The following is a 20670-nucleotide window of genomic DNA, read 5'->3' on the forward strand; positions in this document are numbered from 1 at the left end:
TCCATTTTGTCTGTTTGTTTATTTTATTCAGTTGTTATGCATAAAATCCTCACAAACAAATATCTTATTGCATTTCATTACTACACAAGGACATAATATACTGCCACCTCCTGGGTATGGTGTAAACTAATGGAAGTACTGGAATTAAGTCCCGTTTACTGTGCATCCACTGGATGGCAGACTTCTTACAGGGTAGTACTGCACCAGAATTACAATCAGTATAAATAAATAATTTACTGCCATAAAAAAACTACAAGTAGGGTGAAACACCAGTTTCTCTGTGAAATGTTGAGCATTATTCCTGTCTTTTAACAAACACCATATTTCACATATTCCTCCAAAATGTGGACAAGAAAATCCACAAAGGTGCTTCAAGTAGGCTCCTGTTCCATTGCAGTTTTTGTGATCTGTCTCAAAATAATAATCAGTTGTTTAAAATAATTAGTGGAATTATTCCTAATGATCAAAATATATACTAAAAGATCCATTCCAACTGCATGTTTAAATGATAAGCCTAGTATAAAAGAAAATCTGTTTGAATTGACTAATCAATCACAGCGTTAGTTTGGTCATGACAAAAAGTCATCCTAAGCAAACCTTGGCAAATCTCAGTGCCAGAATACATCAGCTGATGGCTGAGCTGATACTCTTTAATACACAAAATTGGAAAATTTCATGTAGTCTGTCTACATTTACTGAACATCTGCAAGTGGTTTTGCAAACCACCCCATCCCAGCTCTCTTCTCTGCATAACATAATCAATGCCATATCTGTTGTTATTGATGTACTGTTTTGTATGGATTGAAGGGGTTTGGGTGGGCAGTGGGGGGAAACCTTTTTTCTGTTACAGTGTAGACACACTATTAAGCCTAAGCACTATTAAGGCTTAAATGAAGGAGGGTTTTTGTTGGTGTGCTCTGCTGGCAGGCGACCAGGGGCAGCATAACATAACCCTCCTATTGGGCCTCCAGACAGACCTTTCTCCGAAATGTCATGAAAGGTGTGACAAAGGTGAAGAGTGAGTCAGGACATTCTGCCTGTCTTAATCACCACCAACAAACAAATCACAAGAAAGTGTGAAAAGAAAAGAAAAAAAGGTATCTTGTGTGTTTAAAAGCCAGTCATACTTGCCTTTAAGCTGTCTGCTTTCTTACTGAGTCATTTTTTAAGTTCAATGGATACATATTGCCAAGAACAATTTATTCACGTGTCCCCTCAAATGATCTTATTTATGAATGGATATTAGTCAAATATATCAAACAGGACCACACAGGACAAAGGGGATGATTTCCCTAAATCAGATTTTTTAAATCTCTCTTTTTCCATTACATATAATCATGAGATCAAATGATTATTTGCTGTAGGGTTTTCAATACTAAAATTATGGCAAGAGCTCACTGTAAATAATAAATATTATAAAATAAAGCATTGTTTTCGTTTATGTACATTTTACATGTTTTGTTATATCATATTATAATAAAATTACTTACTTATTCTCTATCTTTTCTTGTTTTACGTAATCATTCTATTCATTCTATTCTTCAGGTACCGTCAACCAAGTTAAATCACGATGGAGCACGTAACGTAAATATAAACACAGGTGGCTGTACCATGTGTCTCAGGCAGGGGTAATTGTGAAAAGTTTGCGCAAACCCCTCTAAAGGAGAAAAAACGATTAATAATGTTGCCCCTATTGGACTCTTTCGACACATTTATTTTCGATATATACTTAGAAAAGCAAATCGACAGCTTTAGCAATCTTTTTTAACAAATTTGAGTGTATAAAACTGAGGTTGGTCCCCGGATGGCTAAGAAGAGTAGAACAATCCACTAGGCAGACAGAGTGGAAAGCCCAAACACGTAGTGGCAGCAGACAACTATTAAACAACGTCGTCCTGACAGTTTTCAAACTAACAACCCACCTTCACCGGTAAACAATGTGACCAAGTGAGAAGAAGACCTCGGCGAGGACTGTGAGAGACGCATGACAACCAACTTTGGTTGTTGTGAGACGCACCATGACATCTCAGCCGAGGTAGGCAGACACAGCCGACGCTAGCAGCTACTAGCTGAACGCTAGCTTCCCAGTCCGACCCGTCGGAGTAAGTTAATTAGTTGGATAAGGTCAGCCTGCTCGGTGGCAGCGCTCCGAAGGGTTTATCTGAGGCCAGGTTTAGCTTGAAACTTTGTTGAAATGTTAGAGTTAATTGTTATTTTGTTTACAGGTTAAACTAAAAGCCGTGCAGGGTTTTAGCTCTGTAAGCATTTCGAGGAAGAGGTGGAATCAGCTGGAAACTGCAGGGTCGTGTGAGTTTTAGCAGCTGGGTTAACGGGGCTTGTGTGTTTATAGCAGCTGTTTTGTGTTTTCAGACTGCACATTTTACGTTCATGTTTGGAGAAAACGTACCGCTTAATAACTCACGGATTATCAAACCTCAGCCGTCGTTTCTTAAAAACTTGGATTTAGTTGGAAAACAGCTGGAGTCGGAAGTATGTGGGCGTCCAAAGCTCTTAAAAAAAACGCCGTGTATATATGTGTGTGTGTGTGTGTGTGAGTGTGACTATCTGCCGCGACCAGTTGTGGGTGAGGGGAGGGAGACGAGATAAAAGACACACTATTAAGGAAGAGCTTAATAATAACTGATGATGGAGTGCAAAATGCAGTGAGAGAATGAAAAGGGGTGAGTCTAGAAGAAATGCTCAGTGAATCATGGTAAGCCCCCAGCAGCCTAGGCCTATTGCAGCAAATCTAAGGGAGGGTCCAGGGTCACCCGATTTGCTCAAACTATAAACTTTATCAAAATGTTAAGTTTTAAACCTAATCTTAAAAGTATTGAGAGACAGGGAGTCTGTCTCCCAAACTCAGAGCTGGTTCCACAGAAGAGGGTCCTGAAAGCTGAAGGATTTGCATCCCATTTTACTTTTAAATATCCTGGGAACTACAAGCAAGTAGTCTATGAAAATGTTTGCTATGCCTTCTAAGGATACTTCCCTAGTGAAGCTTTTATAATGTATGAAAGCACTGGTCCCAGCACAGAACCCTGTGGAACGCCTTTTATATGATTCATTTATATGAACAAACTGTTTGATAGATTTGCTTCGAACCACTGCAGCACAGTACCTTTAATACCTGTGTCATGTTCTTATCTGTATAGTAAAATATTGTGGTCTATGGCAGTGAATGCTGCACTGAGGTCTAGCAGGGCAATCATAGAGAGGAGTCCACTGTTGCCACAAGATGATGAAGTGTAAATCCTGACTGCAACTCTTCAAATAAACCATTCCTCTGCAGATGACCATTTAGCTGGGGTTTTTTCCCCTTTCAATAATTTCTGAAATAAGAGGAATATTGTTGAATAGTCTGTAAATTGGCTGAGACAGCTGGGTTAAGTGAGTATTCAGTATCAGGTTGATGGGTTTTGAAATATATCTGCCCTGCTTGGCAGCTCAAGTTCTCTATATGTCCCAAGTCTCTTTATAGAGGTCATTAATCATTTCAAAACGGCAAGAGAAAGTTGTTCACTAATGTCGCAAGTACTGCCTATTTTGTAGAATAATTGATTTATCTAGAAAATAAAAGCCATGGGTTCATTCTTAAAGACAAAAGTGAAAAGCTAGACTTCTGCAGTGAAGGAATCCTTTGGTTCTGCTGGGGGCACTTCTGTTGGCAACCCCCGTGCCAATAGAAGTGATGTGAATGGCTTTTAAATTCACAAATCTCAAACCACTTATAATGACTTTGACGAAGGAATGATTTTAAAATGGGGAGACCTGTCGGTGACATCTTCCAATTACTTGATTTGTCTCACCAAAATTAAAAAGTGAATATAAAATCAATCTAAGAAATATATAACCATGAGTAGTAATCCTCTTCCCACATTTTTAGACAATACAGTAAGAAATAAGTAATCATTTTTTACCCTTTATTTATTTACCCTTTTTTTTTTTTCCAACCCCTCAGTTGTAAAAGGCTGATAAGGTATTGTTAACACACTGCTGGATGGGAGGGCAGGGGGCGGGGACCCTAAGTTTCTAAATGCAATAGGACCATACAGGAGCTCCAAATTCATACCATAGGTCTATCTACTAAAAATCTCAGGCAAGTTTGAGTCTCGGTGATCTTGACATCTAAACTTGAGGTCAAGATGACTTTTTCTGAGAACCTTGTGAATGCTATAAATCTAGAATTAGGCAAAAGTGCTTCAAAGGCAAAGCAGTGTGGTCAGTCATGGCACTGACTGTCAGCCATTTTCAACAAAGTTTCAAGATGTAATTTTACCTCATACTATCTTTGGAAACTTGAGTATCTTTGCCATAGAGGTGGCTCTGCATTCTCTTAAATTTGAGACAGATTAGAAGTATGTGTAACATTTGACAGGATAACTTGATAAAACTGAGTCGCTTTCTAGGTTGGATTGTTGTCTTTCTATATTTATCTGATTTGAGCCCTCAGATTTTGTGACCGCTGTCTCAAATTGATTTGAATTTGTGTTACCACTGACACTGCAAGATCTTTCATCGAACTGTGCATGTGTGCATGTGCATGCATGTGTGCGTGTGCATGCATGTGTGCGTGTGCATGCATGTGTGCACGCGCGTGTGTGTACTGTAGGTGGAATTTGCGTCCTTTTGCCGTTTCAGTATCGGTACTGCTTTCTTGTGGGTAATTATGCAAGGTTGTTATTTTGCTGTTTTGTCCTGCAGTCACCTAGTTTGTGGTATTTTGTCTTCTGTGACTGGCATTTGTATGCTAGAGCTTTCTCATTCTTCTGTCTCCCAAATTCAAAGGAGTCAGCCAGACTCATAGTTGACATGATCCCACAGAGGGTTATCTGTATTTTATTTATTTATTTATTTTCTTTGACCCCCTCCACCCCCCTTGCTGTCAGTATGCTAAGGGACACGTCAAGTTCAGTCACTGCTAAACAGCCCTGGTCCCTCACATCTCTTATTTTCTGCCAGCTGGCTCCCTAGTTAGGTCTTTGTTGTTGTGGCCTTCGGCATCATTCAGCTGCCTGAGTGTCTACTCCCACAGTCTGACAGACTCCAAAACCCCTGTCTTGGACTGAAGACACTGGACATATAAACCTGGACACCGCAGTGTGGAGGGTGGACAGTGGTGCTGTCCTTGCTCCTGTCGCCTCATAACGAGGAGGTTTAGGGTTCAAACCTGCTTGCTGGCTGCAGTCTTTCTGTGTGGAGTCTGCATTCCCCCACCATGTTAGTTGAACTTGTGATTCTAAATCAGCTATAGGCTTGGAATATGCCAATTTATCTCTTCTGTGTTAGCACTGTGACCTGTCTCAGGTGTAACCCACCTGTCACCTTTTGACTGATGGAATATTCTAACTACATTCTCAAATCTAAGCTGGATTAGCAGAAAAGAAAGTGTATAAAAAGACAGTTAATAGAATCTTTTTAATGGTAATTTTTATTGTAGATGTGCTATCAATAAAAATTAAATTCAAGTCTGTGGAAAACAGGCTCTGTTGTCTTTGATTATTCGGTATTTAACATTTCTGTATGCCTTTTACTTTCTATAAGATACTTGGGTTGTTTCACTTGTGCATCATTGTTATCACCATATGCAATCTTCAGAACAAAAGCTTTCATGACTGTTTTGAAAGACTAGCCTGTAATTTTAATATAATCAGCTGTATTGTTTACCCCTTACTGTTTCTGAGGAAGAGCCTGTTACTGGTTTGAGCTTTCAGAGGTGTTTGGCCTTATGCATTTGGCTTAGTCCCAAATTTTTGCTGCTCCACTTGTTGCCATGGAGGCATTCCACTGGGGCCGCTCTCAGCGAGGACGATAACACTGTTTTTGGAAGAAAACAGAAATTTCAAAAGGTACATTAAATGCTTAGTTTGCGTGAGTATATCCAAAGTATGTAGCATGTATTGATTTTCCTCGGAAATGCTTCCATTACACTGTTTTTCTACAGTATAATTTATTATTGTAAACAAGCTTTCTGCCAGTGACAGAATATCCAGACTATTAGTTATAATCATCTATTTTATGTCTGAAGAGCTGCATGTTATCTTTGGGGACTAGAAAGAACAGATGTGAATGTTTTTGGTGAATCCTCAGGGCACCTGTGAGTCTAATTACAAATGTCTGTTGATATGACGGATGGCACCTTCTCCCATTAGACCTTGTTGCTCTGCCTCTGGGGTAAATAAGAGTATGATATGATGCCCTAAAATTGCAGTCACTAAATTTTAGGATCTCTTAAGCCAAACCCAGTTTCAGCAATAATGTCAGAAAACAAATAAGGGCTGCATTACAGTCTTAAACCATTTAGTTAACCATGTCTCCATAGTTTGATGGTAAGCTTTCCATTTTATTGTCAATCTCTGTGTCTGGCTATTTTGTTAAGCTAGTATACTTGTAAAAGCAGTTCAGTTAACATCTGTCTTTCTTTGTAATCCTCTGCAGTGCACACGATGGAGAGAGGCACCTCCTTCGCCTCCGAGCATGGCAACAGAGGGTACAAGAAGCCAGCCAAACCCAAGAACCTAAGCCTGAGAATGTACCCCTTTTTGGGGAGCCATACAAGGTAAAGCATGCACCTGCAAGTTTTAATTCTTGTGGTTATGTATAGCAAGGTTTTCTTTTTTTTTCTTTTTTTTTTTTTTTTTTATGTTAATGACTGCAACAGAGTGACATTGTGACAGTATGTGCAGAACAGGTTTAGGCAGTTTTTACATCGTGAATGCAATATCTGGTGTATTTGATACGCATTTAAAGAGTCCTGCCAGATATTCCTTCTTTAGTCTTTGCATCCCAGTCTTTACCACTCTGTGGTCTCCTGGAAAGTGAACATTACTGATCATGCTAACTCACTATAAAGAGGATTTAAAAGAGTTTTTTCCATTGCCTTATTTTTAATTGATGGCTAATTGTAGCAACTTTTAGAAAACTATTGAATAAGAATAAAGTTTTGTTTTGTTTTTTTGGTTGTTGTTTTTTTTTTCCGAATGTGAAAAGAGAAGGACTGTATGTAGCCTGATAAAAGCCAAGGCCTTGTGGTCAGCTTTTTATTTATTTATTTTCATTCAAAATACTCCCTCTCCTGTGTGGCTGAAGACTTTTTTTTTTTTTTTTTTTTTTTGAATATCTATTTGTTAATTTCCCTTTATTGGTTTGTATGTATTTGGGTGTGAGCACCTATGCAGCTTTTCTTAGTCCATTTTAGAGGATATCATATGCCAGGACTTTGGTGCCTGAGGGGTTTTGTGTTTGCTAGAACACAAAACCCCTCACTCTTTCACACTCAGCTGTGTATGGATTATGTTTGTGAACTAGACGCAACCAGACAGACTTTGAGTTTGGGGCAGTTATGTTTGGAAAAATGCTTTATAGGCTGAATATAGGCCTTCTATTAACATGTTGATCCTTTTTGTAGACAAACAAAGGAGATGAACTTTCCAATCGAATCCAGAGGATGCTGGGCAATTATGAAGATGTGGATACTCCCTCACCACTTTCCATTGAGATGATACCCACTCCCGCTTATGCAAACCTCTCACAGTCGGATCAGGGTCAGTTAAACACAGATAAATCAACCAAACCTCCAATTCAGAACCAGGTCCTTTCCATGTCCACACAAAGCCAGAAGGAGCCTTCTAGTAACTCCTTGCACCCCATGAGAGGAGTTACTACCACTTCCCCGACTCACCATGGACATTCATCCACTTTCTCAAAGCCACCTTTAAACCACAGTCAGGGCAGTCAGCTTAACCACTCAGCACATCATCAACAACAACAAAAGAAGAACGAAGTCTTCTCAGACCTCAGGGACCGTGCCAGTCTTTACCACGAAATGTCTGATCAGTCTGACGATGTTAAGCCGCTACCCTTCCTACATTCCAGTGACCATAATCACATGGACACGGACACTAAGGACACTGTTGATGAATATCAAGGGTCCACAGACCATGCCTCTGAGTCTTCCAGCAATGTAGATGTTTCCATATTGAAAATTAAACAATCCCCTAAGGATGTATCACTGCCTGAAGCTAACAAAACTAACGCACTACCCTCCCAGACGTTTCCTCTCCTGTTGTCATCTAAGCAGCCCAGTGTGGTCATGACCCAGAAGCCAACAGCATACGTGCGGCCCATGGATGGGCAGGACCAGTTGGTCACAGAGTCACCTGAGCTAAAGCCTTCACCAGAACCATATGCACCACTGCCAGAGTTGATAGGCAAGTCTGACCTGGGTAAAACAAAGAAAGCGCCACAATTTTTGGAGGTGAGTTAATTGTCTTAGATATTACAGCTTAGCAACTGTGAAATGTGCAGGGTTTTTTTGAGTAAAATAACAATGACAAAGTACTTTATTTGAAAAAACACAAATGGAATGCATTTATAGCACTTTATCCAATTTTGCCTCCTATACTCTTGTTACTAACTGCTAGCAGTGGGCTACCATGTTGCTAGCCCAACTGTCAAAACTTTGTTGGGGTTAAGGGTTAACAACACTTCCAGAACAACAATGCCTAAACAAGTTGATGATGGTGCTATGATAAATGCACTTTTCGGGATGCATTATAAATAATAAATAGGTTTGAGTGTATCGAGCCAGGAGAAGGTTAACTTGGCATAGATGCCACACAGCCAGTAAAAGTTAAGCTTTTTTTTTTTTTTTTTGCCTTATCACTTGTACCTGTGTAAAGCAAACAAGATGAAACCTACCAGTTAGCGATAGAAAGAACAAGGTTATTTGTTTTTCACTCTCAATGCCAAGCTAAGATTTCTAGTTCATTCATTCATCATCAAGTGGTAATGTTGCCAGAAAACAAATGTCAAAGTATTAATTTAAAAGAAAAGTCAGAAATGGTAGTAAAAGATGAAAGAAAAAAAAAAGTCTTACCATTTCAAGGTTAGCTACTGCCACTTAAAGCTATTCATTCTGTCAAGCTTGTGATATTAAGCCCACAACAGTCCAGAGCTGGAGGGAATTTGGTTTTGTTAATAATGTGCATTATTACAAATACAGTTGTATTACTGGCAAATTATCTTTAATGTCTCCACAATTTGCGGTGATTCTACTTGATTGTTCACTACGTTGAAAACATCTTGTTCGTTTTTTTGTTTTTTGAGAATTTGGCAGAACTCCAGCTGAACTCTATTCATCTGTTCTCTATCACACGCACAAACATACACCCAACCCTTGCACCTGCACTGCTCCGCACCTCCCCCTTACCCTCCTGCAGCAGCAAATCTGTGTGAATAAGCTGCTGTATTTGCTGCTGGGACAAATCCAGTGCAAGATAACTTCGCAGTGACTCACTTGGATTTCTTACTAACGCCTCATCTGTATACGGCTATAGATGTCTTATGAACTGTTCTGTTGTTAGAAACACAATGTAATCACTGTTTCATTTTACAATCGGATGAGTTCTACATTATTTATCACAAGAGTATGGAAACTCCTGAAAACGATGCGTCTTGAAAGTTTACTGTGTAAATATTACATAATGTCTTTTGAGCACGTGCTCATGTCTTTCTCAGGTGGACAGTATGATGTTGCAAGCAGTCTGTGTTTTGTGACCTGTGATAAATTCACCCCTAGGCTCAGCAGAACAATAAATGAGCTTTGTCACCAACTTGCATAACTGCTCTGGGGCCCATTCAGTCTGACCTTATCTCAAACACTATCCATTCAGAAGGAAAAACTGGGAGAGACTCCTGAAAACAAACAGAAATGTACCATGTGGACTTATGTGTTTGTAGTATTTATCTAATGTAGCCTGATATAGAGTATTGACAGTTGTTGCTTATTTTAAATGTTTAATCAGAAACACACACCTCAACCTACTGTTTAGTCAAATGTCATACATACAAAATACGATTTTCCACCCTCTTATGCAGAAGTCTTTCTGTATCTAGCACAGAGATGAAATTCTTTTTTTTCTTATTATCTTATAACAATATTAATTACTATTACTTTTGAAAACTATACAATTTTCAGTGCTGATGAGGGACAGCTATTGCATTATCGCTGTCTCTTGGCTATAAATTTTGGAGTTAATGATGTGAGATGTTGAAGACAGATTTGCTGATCTTTATTTTGTTTAAAGATCTTTGGGTACTTTCAGAAATGAATACGTTTTGTTTTTCTCCGTAGACAAAGACAGATGAAGCTCAATGTGTGGAGGACATCTTAAGGGTAAAAATACCTGCTTGCGTTCTTATTTTCAATTCAAAGGCAAAGGATGAAATTAACAAATGTGTTGGGACTCCAGTGAGAGTGTATGCAGCATGCACTACACTACAATAAATATCCCTTTGTTTTTTCTCTCTATAGGAAATGGCTCATGCTTGGCCACCTCTCCTAAAAACTATATGCACACCAAGCACAGATGAGCCCCCCAAGTCCCCTTTCCTAGCCAAGGTGAAAAATCTGATTTTATGTTTCACGTGTCTATATAAGTGCAGGGGTCTTGGTTGCCTCATTATTTCCTTCTGTCAAACTTGAAATTATTGAGCAGAGGTCAGTCACTGTAGGAGACAGAATAAATCTTAATTCTTCTAAGGTGCTATAAAGTATTTTGTATCTTATAGTCTTCAATGAAGTCCAGATTGGCCAAGTTATTTTCTTTTAAACTATAGTCGTGCAAAAGCTCCCTCAAATTTTGACAAATTCACATCAAGTACTGTGGTGTGACTGAGTCACACGCTGGCAATAAGTCCATGCAGCTGTGCAGTGGCCTTAGACATTAGGAGATAATTTACACATCACTTTTATGCTTCCCCAAGGATGGATATTTTTGTCTTTCACTAGTGTCAGCCATAGGTCAACTTCTCAGTTACACAAGTCAAGTTAGATTACATCTGTGATTAAATTAGCTTTGCTTTTGTGTTTCTCAGAATAATCTTTTCATGACCGCTAAAATCAGCACAAGAAAGCTTTAAAAGCTGTAACATAGGTCTTGTTGCTAAAGCGTTTATCAGTTGAGCCTAAACGTGGGCATAAATGTGCAGATATAGATCAAGTACAAGTATGACCTTGATTAACACTAGCATGTTTCTTTATCTGTCTTTACAGGAAGCGAAGCATGCCTCTTCATGTCCAGGACAGAGTGAGTGAAGCGAAGAAGTATTCAGTCATAGATCAAGCAACCTTAGTATAGAATACAGCATTTCTAACTATCTTGAAAAATCGGCAGTGAATGCAAAGCAGGTGCTAGTCTGTTATGTTTGTGGTTGATGGTGGTAGCAGGCGACTCTGTCATGTGATCTATTAAACAGGCTCTGTTCTGTGGCCACAGATCTGAGAAACCACCCACAGTTTTATTTCATCTTATCTAAATGAGAGAAGTAGTGAATGGTGTTTTACTTCTTAGTTTCCACTTAGTATTGTTTTCACTATGATGCCTTTCATTTAAGCAACAGCTCTGACCTATCAAGGCATGGATGGAGGACCTGTGAGGGTCTACTATTGTGTCTGGCACTTGAACATTGGCATCAAGTCCCTTGGGGTCCGGTGGTTTGAGGTTGCTCAGTTAGAGTGGGATCTGGAGAGCTTGATGACTGCATCATTGCCTTGCACCCTTTGTAATGTTCCTAAAGCGGTTTCTGAGCTGTTTTACAGTGTAGTCTGGCATATGGTAATGCAGGAGTAGGCTCCTGCCTGGAGAGTGCCATGCGCATGTACACCCTGCTTTGGGTAGTTTGTAGATGTCAGTGTATAAATGCTTAAATGGTAGGAATCCCAGGACAACAGGGCATGATCAGTATCATTTATGTAACATTTCTGGATATCAGTGGATTTTTCCATCAACTTTTTTACATGAAATGAATTAAGTACAACTCGGGTGCTCTCTCAAAGATGGAAAAATGTTCTATAGGGAAAGTGAGTGGAGGCAGTGTATTAAGTCTTCCTTTAGCTAGACATATTGGTTAAATGTCACCAACTTTCAGGTCCTACTGGCAAAGGCGGATGTGCAGTTACTCAGTAACTCCCAGTGACTCCCAGCTGTTGAAGTACCTGCCATCAAATATGGGGGGGGGGTGCCGTGTTTTACCAACACAAGTTAAAAGTACACACATCCCAACGATCCATATAGTGCATGAATTCCATGATATGAGACATAACCTTTAAAATCCAAACTCTGCCAGTAGATTTCAGTGCAAAGGCTTAAAACCACTTTAAACTTCTGTTGTTTATTTTGTTGTACTAATTCTTGTTTACTTTTTCCAGGAAACCATGACTCCTCACCTCCTGAGTCATCTCATCCCAGCCAACAGATGTCCTCATCGTAAGTGCCGTGGCAGTTAGCTGAAATGTAAATTGCCAGCCAAAGAACCATGCTAAACTCAAAAGGAAATCACTGGTTTTCTCCTATTTATTGAATTATTTTTCTAAACAGACTTCACTTGCATCACTCCATATTTAAGTAGTCCTATTTAATTTAAATATTATTATTACTATTACTACTACTACAAAGGGGAAAAAGCAGCAAACAAAAATTGTTAATTGCTGAAGTGGTTTATTATCAAAAAAGTAGCAGATTAATTTAAACAACTAATGATTTAATTCAGTCTTTGTGGCTTTAAATTTATTTTAAAACGGTGCACTTATCGAATTGTTTATCTCATCAATTATTTTTCTGGTACATATTTGCCGAATGTATTAACCAGCGAAAAACTGAATATTGATCCGGTGTTTGTGTGTTTTTGATGAAGTTCATTTGAAGGGGCACATTCCAGCGGGGTAGAGTCTATGAGCTCCAGTGAATCGGAGAGTAGCTCGGGATCAGATTCGGAGAGTGAAAACTCTACTGTGGAGCCACCTCAGCCCCCAGCTGGCACCTCAATTAAAACTGCGGTAACCGTTCACTTTTATATGTACATGTACAGAATCTTTATGTTCGTCCTTTTCTGAAATCAACTTGTGTTTGCAGGCTGACGCCCCAGCAGTGAGCCATGAGGACTGGCAGTTGGGAAACTGGATCAGGTCCAGCCAACCAAATTCTGGCAGTGAAAGTCAAAGCGCGGTACTTGTTCCTGAGAACACATCTCATAAAGAACAACAGTTCACTCAAGACTTCAAACACTCCAGCGTTCAAGTGGTTGACTCTACTGGGGAGTCTCAGCCTCAGCTTTCTTCTCACCACACAGACAGCACCGCAGTTTCTCAGCAAAGCAGTGAAAGCTCTCAGGACAACTGTTGTCTGCAAAGTCGCCAAAAATCTCTCTCTGCTAATGTGAACAGCTCAAAGAAATTCTCAAAATCGGTGAAAGGAGGTTGTCCAGACCGCACTGATGCAGCAACCCCTGTGAAATGTGAGGAAGCGGTAACAGCTCAAACAAAATACCCGTGTTTCACAGATAGACCCAAGGTAAAGACGAAAGTAGGACACTGCAAAAAAAGTAAGGAAGGCAGTAATGGTAAAAGAGACATTAAAAGGACTAAACTCAGTTCACAGCATTTTCCTAACTCCTGCCCCGCCCAAAGCCCTGTTCAGCCTGCCCCACCAGTCAGCATCAGTTGTAGCAAATCCAACACAGAGACCATCTCCCAGACGGGCACCAAGATGCCTCACAAAACGACCCACAAGCACTTAAAGAAGCCTGGGCGTATTGCCAAGGCTTCTCTGGACCTCGAGAGGACTCCCAGATCCCTAATGGTGAAGATAGAGCTAAGTCTGCTCTCAAGAGTGCCCCAGACCTCTGGCATTCACCAAGGAATTCCCAGCACTGCAAAACAATCTGCACCGGTCACGGATCCAGATAAAGTAGGCGGTGGTACTTCTGCAACACACAGCCACACTAAAACCAGCAGGAAGAGTAAACCACAAAATGTGAGAAGCACGAGGTTTGGTGCTCTTCTAGTAAACATACATGTGCACGGAAAGTTTTTATTTTATTGCCTGGTTTGTCCTCTTCTCTAGGCTGAGGTAGACAACAAAGGTCTTCCCAGGAAGAAACAGAAGCTGGAAAACAAGAACGCTTCATTGACAAAAGTTTCTGTGAAACTGAAGTAGGTCCCCTAAATTGGTCAGATCTTTATCATTTAACCATCTTACACTGTACCTTGAACCGTCCTCAATGATCTTGTCACCTGTAGGTGTTCAAGCAGTCTAGCAGAGGCCCAGCAGCGGAAGAAGGCCAAGAAAGATTGTCAGCACCCTGAACCATCTGAAGATGCTGCTAAAAAGTCAAAGCTTCACAAGAGCCAGGTGAAAACACAAGAATCGAGTAAGAAAACAGAAAAGAAAAAGGTGTCTCATAAACACAAGAAGAGCAATGGAAAATCCACAGAGCACCCAAAGTCTGAAACGGTAATTATCCTTCTTTTCCTTTAACCAGTAATTTGATTAAGTGATTTCTAATTTAATCAGAAAACGTGGCTCTTAATAAGCAGAATTCAAATTTTAACCAAGATGTGCCCTGCAATCCTAGAATAAGTCCCCAAAGGTCAGCTTTGCTGTAACATCATCATCACAGCCCCTCAGCGAAGCTGTGGCTAACAGATCCTTGCTCAAATTTGAAGAGAAGTAAGATTCATTGCTTGTAATGTCAGCTAATATCCTGCTTATGCATTTTTGGTGCTCCTCTCACACTAGTACATTATCTCACAGACAACATCCAGTGAAACATTACATAAAAGAGGCCAAAAGACTAAAGCATAAAGCAGATGCAGAGGTAGGTTTTCTTTAACTTGATTTTATAAAGTTTTATCCAGTTCAGAGTCATACAACTAACTAATGACCAATATGTACATGTTTCTCTCTCCGTAGTCGGATAAGCTCAGTAAAGCTTTCAACTACCTTGATGCTGCCATGTTCTTTGTTGAGAGTGGCATTGCCATGGAAAAAGATCCACAGACGTTGTTGTCTTCCTACACAATGTTTGCAGAGACTGTGGAACTCCTCAAGTACGAAACTGCATGTATCAGAGCTTGTTTGCACTATTATAACTTTTGTTGTTGTAATGGCAAAGCTACAGAGTAAAAGTGCTCCAGGTTTTGGATACATTTAACAGTTCTGATAAGTTTATTCTGAAATGTTAACATTTTAAATGGAGCCTGTCTGATATAGGAATTTTATCTGATATAGGGTTTGAACAAAGCTGCAACACACGGTCCTGTTGTGGGCAAACTATGTAACAATGTAACTCTTTTTAAAAATTAGATTTATCCACTGTTATAATCAGCTACATAAAACATAGATAAATGACTGATATCAGCCAGTAATGTATGATCACAAGTAAGTTGGACTCTAAATACTTTCAAAGTAAATAATTTTTAATGTGATGCAGAAGCGGTCTATCATAGTGTGATATAAAATTGTAATGTTCCAATGAGAGCCTTATAGAAAAACAAAAGCATCTTATAACGCTGTTTTAGTTAGCACAGTAAAAATTGCCTGTAATAAGCCTGACACCAGGATAGATTCATGAGTGAATTAATAGTGGAAGCAGACGCATGCCTGTAAATCATGTTGCCAAGTACAGAGCAGGGAAAATGTGCCTTTTAACTTTCAAGACACTCAAGCAAGTAATTTATATTTCTCTAGAAGAAGACAAACATTTGTCACAGTGTATCTATGGTATTTGTATTTTGGTTCTGAGTTTGATCCATGACTTGATCTGATTTTCTAATTTCACAGGTTTGTGCTGAAACTTAAAAACTCAGTGGACCTTTCTGCTCCACCCCCAGAGAAAGACTTTCTAGTTTTATGGTAAGGTTTGAATCATGATTAATGTGCTGTTTTCTCCATTTATTACAATGTCTGAGACCCTATTAACCTGTGAAGGTTTGTCTTGATGCCTCCTCATGTAACGTTAGTTCAGGAAGTTAGGCTGTATCACTGGAAACTGACTGATATGTAGCAGCATAAAGTTCTTATTAAACAATTCCTCACATGTCTAAATATGTTGTCAAAGAAAGCGTAAGCAAATAGAAATAAGAAATTAGGAGTTGTAGAATAGATGGATGATAATATTCACTATTATTCTGTTGTTTGTTTGTAGTCATGTGACCTATAAGTAACAGTCATGTGTGTCCTGTAGTTTGAAGTGCCAGTCTCTCCTGCAAATGGCCATGTTTCGACACAAACACAAAGCTGCACTAAAGTATTCAAAGACCCTCACTGAACACTTCAGTGTAAGTATTTAAAGGAGATGGCTTGTAATGGCAGATTGCCTTATTACTTGTAGAAAATGGCATTGATGTATGAGCACAGGAGCTGGTCAATATTTGTTTTGCTGATTAAATTTCTCTTACAGAGCTCTGCTCAGGCAACACACAATCCTCAAACATCTAGGCAAGTCATTTTCTTTCTATATTACAGTAACGAGTACATTGCTCTCAACTGTGTAAAGACATTCTGTATTTTTTTTTTTTTTAAAACAATTCTCCTTTAGAGTGGGAGACAACCTGTCCACCTGCCTGCCATCTCCAGCCACCACCTCAGGTCCTAGCTCTAACCACAGTGCCAGTGGGTTGGTTGTGGGCAGTACTGTGGCAGTTCCTCAAGCCATTGAACAAATGACTTTCACCTATGTCAACATCACATCATTGTTTTTGAGTGCTCATGACATCTGGGAGCAGGCAGAAGAGTTGGCACGTAAAGGCAGCGGTAAGAACAAAGGAAAAGAGACCAAAGGTTAAAGAAGGTTAAAACGACCTGGAAAGCTTAGTGAATGTTTGTAGTGTGGAGGGACTTAAAGACATTGGTTGTGCTTTTCTAACCACACAGGACACTTTAATTATTGTGCTTTAATAATGATGCAAATAGTCACTTGTCGGATGTTCATAAGCAATTAATCTGTTGATTTTATAAACTCCACTAGGTTTACAAGAAACATTTTATCAATCATAATGCGCCATCACCAAAGGCAAAGGATGCAAAGTTGGTCAGCCAGTAAAATTTAGTTGTGTGCAGCTGCAGTGAGAAGGGTTTTCCCCTCATAGCTGGCATCTGCTTGACAAGGATTTAGGACATAACAAAAAATTGTATTTTTTATTTGCAGTTTATGCATAGGAAATTGTGTGCGAAACTAAGGTAATATTGAGAGAAACTGCAAAGTAAAGATGACAAACTAAGGAAATATTGAAAGATCCAGTTGTTTTGCTTGCCCTGTTGCTTTGCTGTTCCTGTGGGCAGCTGACATTCTCAGTATGCATCACTGACTAACTTGTACCGTGCTACATCACATTTATTTTAAAAAAACAAACAAACAAACAAAAAAACGAATTAACAAATTAAAATTGTTTGACTGATTTGTTTTTGGCAGCACGGTGGTTAGCACTGTTGCCGCACAGCAAGAAGGTCCTGAGTTCAATTCCACCATCAGGCCGGGGTCTTTCTGTGTGGAGTTTGCATGTTCTTCCCGTGTTTGCGTGGGTTCCCTCCGGGTACTCCGGCTTCCTCCCACCGTCCAAAGACATGCAGCTTGTGGGGATAGGTTAATTGGATAATCCAAATTGCCACTAGGTGTGAATGTTGGTGCGAATGTTGGTGCGACTGGTTGTCTGTCCCTGTGTGTTGGCCCTGTGACAGACTGGTGACCTGTCCAGGGTGTACCCCGCCTCTTGCCCTATGACAGCTGGGATAGGCTCCAGCGCCCCCCCGCGACCCTGAAAAGGATGAGCGGAAGCGAATGGATGGATGGACTTGTTTTTGTTTGTGGAGCTTTACCGTGCTTTTGTTTCCATGTGTTTCAGGTATGTTGGCAGAGCTGGACACTGTTATGGGGCCCTTAAACCTGTCTTCAGATATGACCTCCATGGTCCGCTACACAAGACAAGGTGTTTACTGGCTGAGGCTGGACAGCCAAAAGGTATGACACCGAAGGCCTGTGAACCTTCAAGCTGCCTCTCACTGCCTTAAAATCACGTTGGTATGTTTACCCTGATCACAACCTCAGCTTACCCTCAGGCTTGTGCCATTTTTGGCATGGACATTGACTAATCTCGTCAACAGTATCGATGCGGATGCATGCTCTAAAGGCTAGATTTTGGATTCCCCATCAAGAAGACGACACACACTGATGCTCTTGTTCTTCCTGTCGCCTTGTTTTCCTGACACTTTAAAAAACATGGACGTATGCTGAAAACCACACCTTCAGATGATGTCAGAAAATACTTACAAATCGGGGCTTAGTGGCATTTGAATGGAAGCACATCGGATATTTTTGAAAATGGACTTTGGTCCTACTTGGCTGATAAACACAGTTGTGGTGGAAGTACTCACAAAGGTGTTACTTTTTTATGCTGATTATGCCAACTTTTGTTATTGATGTCAGGAAACGCAGCACTTAAATGATATTTAGTCTCAACTTTTCCTGGTTGATTTTATTTCATATCTGTTTCATTCTGAAAGTTAAACTTAGGCTTTTGTATTTTGATTTTTTTTTTTCTGCTAAAGACCATGAAGTATGTTGCAGAAGTGCCAGATGGTTACATTAAATTGGCATTTAATTTATTCATTTTAAATCCTCCATATTGGAATCTGTTTTCTGTTGTTTCAAATTGGCTTTGTCAGATTGACAACACAGTGCAGGTGCAATAAGAAGGCTAAATGATGAGCACATGCATTAATCACAATCAGATGAATGAAGGTATGTTGGGGTACAACTAACATATGAACAAAGCTGAGAGGCAGAGTTGGAAAAACCTTTATTTCAGAGGGGCTGTATCTGCACAGGCATTTTCAGAAGCCATTGTGTATCAGGTGCAAGTGTAGTCTTGTTGATTTCAAGCTATAAACATTTCATTTTGTGTCTTACCTTTCTGCTCCTGTGAGGAATGCTGTTTTTGTGTGAATGATGATTGGGAAGTACCTGACTCACTGGTGAATCGTGTTTAATGGTGAAGTTGTGGTATGAGGTGATCTGGCTGCAGGACCGTTTAATTGTAGTGCCTAATTTGTTAGACCAAAGCAGACTTCATTTTATTCCTGTCATCAAGTCAAAGAAGATTGCACTTTTGGCCTCCTCGTGGAAACTATAGCGTTCAAGTGTCAAATAAAAGCAACGCACACGTTGAGTTTCTGGTCCCTGTGATCATTCCTGCTGTCCATGCTGGCTGTGAAAAGGTACACAATTCACAGTGCTCTTCTTGTGTAACCAAATTCTTGCTTGTGACTCTACAGACGTACTGTAGTTGCACATGGTTGGCACAGACAACCAGGTATGAAAATATCTTGCAACCTGATCTCATCTCAATTTGTGCAGTTATGAGGTGCAGCTGGCCAAACATGGTACATCCTCAGGACAAAGGAAGCACAGTGCTACTGTTATACCACTGCTAATGCCTAAAGCTTTTGTTGAGCTTGCTTAAAAGAACAGGAAGGTAGAGTCAGGTGACCTGGCTGAAATCGGTCATTACAAGCCAATACGGTCAGATTCAGTGGACACGTCACTGCTTTTAACTTGTATTTTTCCTTATATGCTCTTGATGCAGATCAAATGTAAACACAGGTCACTGGATCTGCTTCCAGAGATGCGGCTGAACAGAAAAAGGGAATTTTGAATAAAAAGATCAGATTGAGTTTGGCTTGCAAAAGCATTTTTATGCAAAATGAGGACTGTGGATTTTGTCCCCTAACACTTTCATTTTTATTGCTTCATGAACAGAAAGAAACATTTCAATATCCAGTGATCATTTCCATGCATGCAAAATGTGAACCTGGCCTTTAACCAAAGGCGTGTCTTCAAGTCCTTGTGTAAACAAAAGAAAAAGGTCTTTCTTTGGCTGTGATGGTGGATGTAGTGGTTCACTTTGAGCCTGTTTGTCAGTCTGTGTTGCCTTTAAACTAGATTGTTGTAGTCATTAACAAAGGTGATGCTATTTAATGTTTCCTTCAGTTTTTGCACCAGTAAGCTTGATCTGTGTTCCCACACTTTGGTTGGCAAACTTTAACTTAATCAGTGGGAAACTATGGCTTACTAATGAGAGTTTTGAGTATTTTGTACTTAATTTCAGAGCATTATTGTGCAGAAGGGCTGTTTCCAAGACCAACGTGACTGTGTTAGTCGTTATTGTTTACTCCAAGTTTGGCTCTCAGCAATACAGTTTGGGTTGGTAACATTGGTTACACAAGTTTTATTTGGGGGGGGTTTCCTACACAGGGAGGGGGATACAGAAATGATCAGTGAGTAATTATTGAAGCAGAAAAAGAAACTTTGGTTTAGACTAGTGCCATATGTGCCACTGGGTTTTGGAAGTTTCACTTTTTAAATTGGTCGTTTCGGTGTAGTTACAAGATTTAAATAAGGGCTGAAAAACGATCAAAGTATTCTGAATTTTATTTTCTCATAAATAAAATTATTATTCTTTGTACGTAAGGACCACTGGTGCCATGGAATGTGGGATTACATTTTATGTACAGATCCTCAGCAGTTTCTTACCTTGGATGCCTCCATGAATGGAAACTGCAAAATTTGTCATTCAGGATTTATAAATTGTGCAACTTTATCGGTTTTCTGAATTCCTGGGTTCTTGTACTTTCTCATCTGTGGCTTTATTCTCATTATCTTTGGTTGTTGGTGCTTCATTTATGAGTTGCTCCGCAACAGATTTGTCCAAATGATTATTTACTGGAAACATGTCTAAAAAGGGTTTTTGAAGGATGTTTGTTTTTCATTTTGTAAAATATGTTTAAAAATAAAATAAAATAAAATTTTTGTGTTGCAGTGTACAGACATGAA

The 20670-nt window shown here is 39.7% G+C and overlaps 1 protein-coding gene across 1 annotated transcript; it reads left to right on the forward strand.

Annotated features, from left to right (window-relative positions):
- Positions 1-1616: 1616 nt before the first annotated feature.
- aff1 (AF4/FMR2 family, member 1) lies at positions 1617-20646 on the forward strand. The gene is made up of 19 exons (XM_082539469.1): positions 1617-2035; positions 6439-6559; positions 7409-8257; positions 10136-10177; positions 10316-10402; positions 11057-11090; positions 12212-12269; positions 12697-12838; positions 12915-13814; positions 13905-13993; positions 14081-14294; positions 14416-14510; positions 14595-14658; positions 14754-14890; positions 15624-15695; positions 16027-16120; positions 16243-16280; positions 16381-16595; positions 17684-20646. Exons 1-19 carry the CDS (start codon positions 2019-2021, stop codon positions 17803-17805), a joined length of 3390 nt encoding a protein of 1129 aa, XP_082395595.1. The 5' UTR covers positions 1617-2018; the 3' UTR covers positions 17806-20646.
- Positions 20647-20670: the final 24 nt, after the last annotated feature.

This window comes from Aulonocara stuartgranti (assembly GCF_965226115.1).
Source record: "Aulonocara stuartgranti genome assembly, chromosome: 7".
Classification (NCBI taxonomy): domain Eukaryota; kingdom Metazoa; phylum Chordata; class Actinopteri; order Cichliformes; family Cichlidae; genus Aulonocara; species Aulonocara stuartgranti.